Here is a 10874-nt window from a genome sequence, read left to right on the forward strand (position 1 = left end):
TGTGTTTTATCGACAATTAAGGCAATTTCAGGTTAGCAATCACGAAATATCTATCCACTCATCCACCAATTCACGGAAAACCTATCAACAAAATCGTTACAATAGCCGGTAAACGACGATGAATCTCACTCGGGTTCGCTTTCTCAGCAGGATAAAAATCTCGTTGTTAAATCCGTGTTGACATAGCGCCAGAACACGATTCCATACTTTCATACTCTTGATACTTGAGCGAAACTCAAAATGAGCCCTTCTCTGTCGATCATCAATTTAACAAATTTAACCTATTTTGAAGCACACATTTTGATTCAAATTTTAAAAAGGGACAGGAACCACTTGCTTAATTTGTATCATTCCGGTAGACCTCATTATCCGCTCTGGGTCCACTGGCGCACGTCGAGCGGCGTTGGGAAACTCGCGCAAACATCAACATGCCGTAAATTATGTTTTAAATCAGCGTTTTTAAAGACCCGACTTCCGGTGCTCAGATTGGGTCGGTTGTTTTTTTTTAATATTTCCTCTTGCGCTTCGTTTCGATTGGAACGTTGCCAACTGTTAAATACTCCCATCGGACTCCCGGGGCTCCCGGTAGCTCAACAGATTATTTTCCGCCACGATTCACCGCTGCACGATAAATCATACCGTGCCGGGGAGCAACCTGCGTTCAGTAGCGAAAGTAGGCACATGCAACATAAACGACAGTTATGCTCCGGCCGCCCTGTCGACACATAATCAGACAGGTAACATAGACCACACAGCATAGAGGGGGGAAAACTGACGGAGAGCGAGAAAAAGAGAAGGCAAGAGATAATGTGGGAATCGTCCATAAATTATTTGGGTAAAAGCAAAAACGCTCCGACAAAGTGAGATGAATATAAAACACGCGCCACGCGAGTACGCTCTTGAGCGAATACTCCAAATATGCACCATTTTGAGGTCAAACAAATGCACCGTCGATTTGAGGGCCGTTTCGAGGAGCCCCAACTTTCCCAATAATCCCTGCCACCCTGAACCCAAGTGGAACCCGCCAAGGGTTCCGGGTGGTCCGGATGGGCGGGCCGTGTTGAACATAAATTCAATTAAGTACATGTGTAATTAATTGCTAATTGAAATAAAATTTAATTTTCAGGTTCATTGCGGTTTTGCATAAATCAAGACGGGCATTAAAATAAAAACATCAACGTAAAGCGAAATGCTCAATTTTTTCTGTTTTCTTTTATGGGCCGTGCGTGCTTTTTGCCTTCACATGCGTGCAACGACGACGGAGAAATAGATTCCCCACGCGGTCGAAAGCTTCCTTGCCTCGCGTTCTATGTTTGGTTCTACTTTATTTTGTGCCGCGACCGGGCCCTTTAAACGTGGACCAAATTAGTGCACCACCTCCATCTGGGGATGGCTGGGGATGCCGCGTAACTATGCTAATGAGGCCGCCAGATGGGCGCATTCCGATGGGTGACATTTTCCAACACATTCCGCCGTTTATTCCGCCCGATGGAGCGATAGTTCGTTATCAACGTCCCGAGTGTTTCCGCAGCTGTCATTTGTGGTCGACGCCGCTTCCGTCCACCGGTGGGCAACTTTCAGAAGCTGTCTTTTCTTGTAAGCATGAAAACTATATCATCAGTTCTTTCCAACAAGTAATTATTGAAAGGTGATTGACGCTTGACAAAGTTTGGATATTATTTACGACACATATAGAAACGTTACAAATTGTTAAGCAATTGAGGGTTTAAAATAAATTTTGCACTACATTAGAGTTCATAGTATTCCAGCTAAGCTTTGGAATATACAGGGTGTTCCATGATGATCCATACTATTTAAATGTAAAATAGTTCCACTATTTGTCAGTCGATTTTGACAAATGAACAATATTTATTCGGGGTTATAGAACGAACAACGAACGAACGAACGAACTCCGGGCACAACCAGTTCACTTCCTCGACCTCTGCGACACCAGTTTGACACGTTCCACAAAATGCACACGAACACCTTCCGATTCTCCTCGAGACCACTTTCGACGACGTTACTGTGACCCACACAGTACACTCCGCTTGACTTCCGGATCGGCTTGGCCAAGTTGGCCTGTGCAGGAATTTAGAGTAAACATTAAAATTTAAGCACATTCCCGACGGTAAACATTTGCACGACCCGGCGCACGGCGTCGTCGTCGTCTGGGCAAAAGTGCAGCTGGACGTCTTCTTTATCGTGGCCTCCACACCACGAGCCAGCTTGTGTGCGCGCGGCCAGGTTATGTATGCAAAGGCGACTCCTTCGAGAAGCATCAATCATCTTTCGTCATAAAAATTTCACATCTAAAACACACTTCGCGCCGAGACAGGCGGACGGGCCTTGTAACGGGATGGCAGGCTCCATCGAAGTCCCACTCAACACCTCGGCCCAAGCCGATGTAATGGAAGACGAGTGTTTCATCGAAAGTGTCACCGATAGCGGTTCGCCCCATGCCCGAGCATTGTACATTCATGACCGTCGACGACGCCACTAAGCTTACCACCGGAATGACTTCATTGCGACGAAGGATGAAGCCGTCACCGACCCACCGGATGTTGGCCCGGCGAAAAATGGCTGCCAACGCTGGCTGGCTGGTTCTGGCTCGGGTTCGGGCTAGTAGTTTCGCCCTCACACATCCGCTCACGGCACACTGCCGACGACGACGGCGACGACGATAAATGACCCTTTTTATTGAGCTTGAAATTTACTTGTCAAAATTCATAACAACCTCAGGAAAATTAGGGACGTGCATGTGTGTGTGTGGGATCCGGCGAAAAGACCGCAAGGTCTGGCAGCTTGACAGTGCGCCCGAATCCTGTGCCGATAAGCGCATCATGTGGAGCCGTTTCCTGGGCGGACAAACGAAACTTGCGCACTTCTTCAGAACCGGGAATTCGTGGGTTTTCGGTTCGCAAGTCGCAAGGCGATGCGGATCCGGTAATTCCGGTACGAAAATGAGAGCACCATCAACCGGTCGAAGCATATTTTTCCAATTAGTGCAAACTTTTGCATCACCATCGCCCGGCGACTCCGGGATCCGGGTGGCCCTTTCTTCGTGTTCCCGGTTCTGGACGGTCCCAGACTTTTACCCATTCGCTACGCCACGTCCCGTGAGAAGGGGTTCGGTGGGTTGGAGCTTTTGAAGTGGCCCGTAATTTATGAACAAATTTTTTTCAATTTGTTCCACATCAATGACGCAATGGCTCGGAAGCGCAATCGCCGAAGGTTACGAAAGTTTGCGGCGGAAATCTCTTCAAATCCGCCCGTAAGGATGCGGCTTCGTCTTCATTATTTCTTCACTTCTTTTTTTGTTTGGACCGGATGCTGCTCCGTTCCGTTCGTCGGGCCCGGCACCATTCAAGCGAAGACAGATTTTGGGGCCATTGCTTCTGGCGATTCATTACGCCAGCTCGGGGCCAGCTAGTCCGGGGGCGGCGGCGGCGGCGGCGACGACTGCTGCATCCTTCGACCAGCGCGACTCGTTAAGACACGGATTCGGTGGCTGCAAGTGAGCGTGCGGCGCGGAGGTAGCGCGGAGGTTATTAAATATGCCACCATGTCCAACGTCTTGGCGGAGAACAAAGGAAGAAAAAATTCCACTCCAGTGGGTTCCCCATTTTATGCTTCGTGCACCCCCCTGAAAAGCACGAAAAAACACGAATGAGACGGAAACGTTGTGGCCCAACGGCCGAGCTCAAATGTCGTAAATCTTATTCAGCGCAACTTTTGCGAATGGAAATGAATACTAAGTTTCCGGGACTCCCGCACCGGAAGCCTTGGCTTTCGCCTCCGAACGAGAGAGCGGACCGTCCGCAGCATGACGTCCCATTGTTTGGTGTGGTGACGATTTTGGGTCTACGCTTGGGATCTTGCAAATCCCATATTCGGCATCGCTCAGGCCTCTACCGGGCTCGCTCAGGCCTCTGAACATCGAAACGGCACCGAACGGTGCGATGCTTCCGCAGTCGACAGGAATTGATTTGTCAATGGAACAATAGATCATGATTCATTAGCCCAAGCTTAGAAGGGAACAAAAAGATTGTGGGGGGTACACTAAGGAAGCGCCTCAATTACCTCGTCGGTAATTGATGTAGATTTTGAGCAAATTGAGAAAAATGATTTGAAAAATGGTTCCTCGAAACAAGGGAACAACATTTCAAGTGTGATTTCAAAACTTAATAGAATAAATCAAACAAAAAATAGTAAAAGTTATTGCAAAAGAGGAATCCGAGAGAACATTGGAACCTCTATAAATCGGTTCGGAAGAAAAACTGTTGGTACAGGATAAGCAAATTAGGGTGCATTTTTTCATTTTGTTATAAAAAAACGGGTGAATATTTTTCGATGGTTGAACTTTTATTTGATAGGTTGATTGTTAACATTTATGTACAAAATACAATTTTAGTTCCAGAAAATTGGAAAGCCAATCGTGGTGAACATTTGACCAAAATTGTTTTCCATAAAACCATGTTAAGAATCAACCTTTCAAATAAAAGTTCAACCATCGAAAAATATTCACCCTTTTTTTATAACCAAATGAAAAAATGGCACGCTCAACCTGTAATATTTAGTCAAATGGAAATCTCGCGAGTTGAAGTAATTTATAATGCAGATAAATTTTGAAGCAAAAAAAAGCACTCAATAGTTTACTAATTGAGTTTTGTGCTCAACTTGCAAGCACTTTGTCAAACAAGAGATCTCAACAAAACAATAAACATTTTGGCATTAAACTTTCAATCACGCAATGCAGTGAATTCCCGTTTCAACATCGCATTTAGAGGCAAGAAAATTAAGCAAATGCACTTCCTGTCATTCGCTACAGATGGTAAGAAAACAGACAATAAAACCGGATGTACGTTACTTTCCCGCAGAGAAAACACCATCGAAGTTAAGGAGCCATTCAGAGTAGAAACCAGAGTCAGGCCCGAAACTTTGCACTCGGCCGTCGGTCGAAGACGAAAACCGGAAGCAATTGCCAATCTTCAACTGCCAGACCACGTATAGCAATTCTCCGAACGTTCCGAAATCACTTTCCCGAGCAAAGCTTTCTGTGGTTCCGGTTTCTCCGTGGACGATGCGGCCCGGGCCCGAGATTCTGTTTATCTATATTGAAAGCAAACATGGCTATTCCATTAATCTCCAACAGACCGCTATCAATTATATGATAAATTATTCATAAACAATGAAAAGCATGCAAAGAACGCCGTCGTCACACACACACCCACACAGTCGGGATCTGACAGGCGATCTGGCAGAGTTGCCGGCAAATAAAAAGCGATGTCTTTTCCAGTTTTCCGTACGACGTCATTGCCGAGTCCGCGTGTGATTCCCTCGGCGCAGGGTTCAACCGTACGCCGACGCCGCCGCCGCCGCAGGGCTCAAGATAATGAGCCCGATTTGTAAACTCGGAGGAACGCTCGAAGGAGTCTCAACGGCGCCTTCATCGTTTCGGTCGTTGTTTCCCCGGGGTGGGCAAGGTGTTTGCCATGGAAATGGGATGAATACAAATAGACGTTGCGGTGTGTGGAATGTCTAAAAGAAGGACGAAAAAAAAAATCAACTGACCGGCGACCGTCAGTCATGCCCGGTCGGTACGCGGCGGCAGCTTAAAGTGAGACACAGATTTTATTTCATTTGCTTCTCCGCGACCGAATCAAACCACTCGGCCAAGCCGCCAAGCCGATATGGTTTTATTTCAGCGAATAAAATTCATTACCGAGTGAGCCGTTTGAGTGGAATGTACCGAAAAGGCGACATAAAAAATTCAACCACCTTTGGCGAATGCGATATTTTTGGCGCACTTCAAGAACAGTCCAAGATGGGCCGAGCTGCTTGCGGTCCTTAGTGCGACCCTTTTTTTCTTATTCACACTACTGGCCTGGCCTGGCTTCTTTGGCTGCGTGGCTGAAAAAAAGAGGAACGAATCGTTGCGTGAGTGCTCAACTTTTATCGACCTTTGAAATTATTATGAAAAGCCCCTTCAAATGGTCTATCGTTCATACGAAATGGCTCTGCGAAATTGACCGAATCGGTCCATAAGCGGTTGAAATTACTTTTTGCCTTATACCACGTATTAGTTCAATGGATGCTCCAAGATCCGCATGCGTCTGTTGCCTGTTTGGCTTACTTTTAGTATGCAATTTTATTTTTTCAGTACACGAAGGTTAAATGTGAAACTAATTTATGGAACCACAAGAGTATAGTTTGCTTGTTCTTTTTTCCTTTCTTCGAAGGTTTCGATAGAAAAGAGAAAAAAGGCCAACATCGAAATGAATAACTGCGCTTGAATCCTTTGAATCTACAAAGTCCACACATGCCCTTGGTGAGAGAATCTTTTATATTTTCAAATTCAGGCCAAAAACTGCAAGAATTATTTACACAGTTTTCAATTAATTGCTCCTTCAGAGCACCGCAACGCTGCAGTGCAACGACGGAACCAAAAGTATCATTAATCCTTTCTTTGGAGCCCCAGCTATTTCCAACGGGCGACGGCAGAAACCTTCGCAAAAAGTCGCCTCTTTGCCGGTGCCGAACGTTTCGTGATAAATGGTTTGTAATAAACAAGTAAATGATATCGGTTTCCAAGATGTCACTTCATTCCCACCTCATTCGCTGCCCTCCGGTGTTCCGACGATGGTCGTCCAAAGGGCCAAGAACTGTTGCAGCTCTGCATCGCCATCAGGGTCCGTATCAAAAACCTTCCTCTTCTGCTGGTGAGAGTGATTGCAGAATGTGAAAGTGAGTGACAATTTCGAAGAAATCCTTCTGAATCGTCCCACGGACACTTTTCCTTTTCGTATTATTCGATTTTTTCCTACTCCATGACCTTCCCGTACGGCGTGGCAAGAGACAGCACAAAATTGTGCTGTATTTGCGCTACCCACAATGGCAGTCATTTAGAAACCGCTTTCGCCCACACTTCAACCAGCACAAACACAACCCTTACGCCCTCCTTGACGGCTGCGAAACGCACCGCAGCGCTTAGAACTCGGTTTGCGTGAAGATAATTAATTATTATGACGAGAGATTACACTTGTAATGAGTTTTGGCCTTTTTTCCAGAGTTCTCCGGCTTTCTCCGGTGTGTCCCAGCTGTCAACTGGCATCCGGCGAATCCGGAAGGACGACATCGGTATACACAAAACGGCCAACTTTTGATGGTAATATGCTTGTTTTGTGGTTTCCTATCCTATCTCGGAGCAGACATCATGGGGCGACCTGGGCGACCATCTCGGTAGGTACCTTTTGCGAAAGAACCGTCAGAACCGAAAGCTTCTTCTTCGGTTCAGCTACCGCGTACTAGAAGTCAACCGTTCGTCAACCTTTGTGTTGTTGGGGCAATCTTCAGGTCTGCACCGTAAGTCTCGAGGGTCCATTGTTTCCGGTGACACCTAATGAAGAGCAATTTCATAACGCACAATGCGAAAACGGTGCGGTCTCCATTACCATCTCACTTCGGCAGCCATCAGCGTGAAAATCCTTCCAGAATAGGCTCTGGTTGGCACCTTCGAAAAAGGAACGACCACTTCCGGTGAATTTTAACGGACATTCTCCCTTCTATGGCTTGAAACACATCAGTCAAGATTACGCGTTAATGCTCGGTTGGCTCGTAAACCGTTCAATTACGAAGGTATTTCTTCGGGTCAATTGTTATTCAACTCTTTCTTCTCTACTCAATGTGCCATTATACTCAGACCACCAACCGTATCGTATAGCATCGCAAACATAAGCTCGCGATCCCGATGAAAAATGTCATCAGCCTGAACTTCCACGACCGTCAACCAGAGGCGGAATTAATAGCAGTTTTGATCAAAGTTTCAAATTGGATTTTACTTCCCAAACCATACGCCCAGCACGCGAACTAGTATTCGAGGTGCAATACATCCGTTTACCAGCAAACAATGGCCACCAACTACACCACTGGACCTTGGCGGTAGTAAAATGTCAAAAAATGAATCATCACGAAACCCGCCGGACCGCCCAGGAGCATCCATACAGGCAATGGAAGCCGTTTCTAACTTGCTGCCCCAAAATCAACGGAACTTCTACATTGGCTAGAAGTCTAGAGATCCATTGGAGAACAGTTTCCGTGATGTGACCAACTACAGGTCTACAGGAACCGAGCTCTGGTCTAGTTGCTGGTCTTCCGGGGACATTTGGCCGGCAAGGTGTTGCGGAGACAAACAGAGAAAACACTGCCATTAAATAATGCTCATTCGGAGGAGTGCTCCTCGGAGGAAATCATAAATTACCTTTTATCAAGTGCGTCCAGACGCCCTGGGCCCCCCGGCCAGGTCGGTGTTTGGCTAGCGGGAAAACCGCAATTTTCCGGCTGAAACACCCTTACTTCCGAGTCGACTAACCAAACTTCTACCGAAACGAGGCGAAGCTGTTTGAGGTTTCGTTTATGCAAACGCGTTCCGGTTTGCGGGACGTTCGATGCTAAAAAATGGGATATTGACTGAGTGCGGCCAAGCAAGTGTACGGACGGACGGGGCGCGACGTTCAATTAATGCTCGGTTTGAAGTCAACACGGCTTAGTCGCACACACCGCTGCTCCTGCTGATGAAAGCGACCCAAAAATAAAAGCCAACTTTATGTTCAACCATTTGACTCCTGTTGGTACGAAGTGAAGCGTCACTCAAATGAGTTTTTTTTCTTGAATCTTTGTTCCGGTTCTTGTTCCGGCTCCCTAAAATCCGACTCAACTTCACCATGCACCGAGCACGGACTTTTGCATGTCTTCACCCGTTTTGGGTGGTGGTCACCGAGCAGTGAAACTTCTCCACTAAAGCAATGCCTGGTTTTATGGATGTGACGCTCCAGGAGTAGATATTTGACCAGTAGAACCACAACAGCAATTAGTTGCACCAAACAGAGTGTCGTTTCCTGGGATAAGGACCCGTAGAGCTGGCCGATTTGAAGAGTGGCTTGCAGGGGCTTTATTTCATTGTAACACACCAAAAATATACACTTCCACGTTTCCGGTCGCCCATCACTTCGGCATCAAATCGAGTGAATCCGCAATGTCGCCCTTCCGGCTGTGACCGCAGGCTGCCACCAGCAGATGGATGGCCGCTTCCACCGTCCGACGCACGTCTTCCTGCGTTCCGATGGCGGGGTTCACCTCCACCAGGTCGACCGCGGCCAACCGCCCCGTGGCGTACGCCTCCTCCATGATGTAGATACCCTCGCGGAGCGTAAGTCCTCCGCGGACACTCGTACCGGTGCTGGGAGCTTCCAGCACGTCCAGCGAGTCGATATCGTAGCTGACGTGCAGACTTCGACTCCCGTCGGGATCGATCCGTTCCAGGGCCATCCGCATCACTTCCCGGATTCCGTACCGCTCCACTTCCCTCATCCCGAACGCGTTGATGCCGAACTTCTCGATGATGGCCCGCTCGTACGGATCCACCGACCGTAGCCCGATGTACGCGAGGTTCTTGATCGAGATGATCGGCTCCTGCCAGTCCATGCCGGGGATGTACGGCCAGTAGTCACACAGCTCCTTGGCCAGCAGTGCCACCGGCATCCCGTGAATGTTGCCCGACGGCGAAGTTGAGTTCGTGTTCAGGTCGGCGTGCGCGTCCACCCAGATAACGGCCACCTCCTTGCTGTGGTGCAGATGGCCGTCGATCGACCCGATCGCAATTGCGTGATCGCCACCGAGCGTAATGCACAGCCGATCGTCGTCCAGCACTTCCGTCACCTGGTGCGACAGGATGCGATTGCAGCTGGCCACATGCTCCAGCTTCTTCATGTTTTCCACCTTGCGCCCCTTAAAGTTGAGCGCCTGATAATGAACGTCACCGTAGTCCTTGATGTCCAGCGTGTGCGATATCTCCTGGATGTGGTCGACCAACCCGGCCTCGCGGATCGCTTTCGGCCCGAGGCCGACGCCCTTCTTGCGTTGACCCTTATCGAACGGTACACCGATGATACCGATCCGCTCGTAGTTGATCCTTTTCCCCTTCGTATCCGCCGATGACAGCTCTCTGACGGAAGCCCCACCCAGCACTGTCTGTCGCCGGCCAACGGTGGCCGTGTGCCGCACTAACTGCGCTATCCGTGGAAGCATTTTTCGGAACTTCTACGATTAAACTTCGGACGAGTTAACGCACCGACTATCTCGAGTAGACTGCGCGCCGATCGGCTCGACTTTTGGCAGCCAGTGAGCCAAGCGCCGGACCAACCGTGGACCTTCTAATCGCTCCCTCTTTGCGCGCGTTCATCCGTTGGTCCTGATAACCTTGCCCTTGGCCGGCACAATCACACGGCCCAACGGCTTATCGGTAGCGTGGTGCGCTGTAACGTTCACTTTCACTGGCGTACGAGGACAGATGTCCGACGGACTACACACAATAACACGAATAACGGCTGGAGACTGTGGACAAAACAACTACCTCGCCTGGCACTCGAAAGAGTTTCAGGTAGTGGAGGAGAATAAACATGCATACCTTTGTCGTTTCAGGATTAGAGATGATGCGATGAGTAACCGGTTTCTGTACCCTGTCCCGGTGGCAACTAATCACGTTAGTTCGGAGGTAAATCGTTCGCGCCAGTACAGGTAGTTTGTTTGCTAAACCGAATTTCTCGAATTTTCAAACGTCAGCCAGATAATTTGTCGACCTATGATCGTGTCCTACTTTGTTTTGTGTGCCTATACTGCATAGACTTTGATTCCTTGGCTACCCCAACAACGAGACCAACTGCGCGGCTACTTTGTTACATAATTGATGATTGTTTCTTTTTTATTATTCGTACAGCAGAGTGTATTGCATAATTACATTAAAATTGACATAGCAATAGAAGATATTAATTTCGACCACAAAATCAACATCGACGATTCTTTTTCTTTTTTTTGTGACC

At 48.0% G+C, this 10874-nt stretch overlaps 1 protein-coding gene across 1 annotated transcript; it reads right to left on the reverse strand.

Annotated features, from left to right (window-relative positions):
• Positions 1-8948: 8948 nt before the first annotated feature.
• Positions 8949-10083, reverse strand: LOC131207702 (arginase, hepatic). The gene has a single exon (XM_058200329.1). The coding sequence runs from the start codon at positions 10081-10083 to the stop codon at positions 9001-9003; it is 1083 nt and encodes a 360-aa protein (XP_058056312.1). The 3' UTR covers positions 8949-9000.
• Positions 10084-10874: the final 791 nt, after the last annotated feature.

Source organism: Anopheles bellator, chromosome 2 (assembly GCF_943735745.2).
Source record: "Anopheles bellator chromosome 2, idAnoBellAS_SP24_06.2, whole genome shotgun sequence".
Classification (NCBI taxonomy): domain Eukaryota; kingdom Metazoa; phylum Arthropoda; class Insecta; order Diptera; family Culicidae; genus Anopheles; species Anopheles bellator.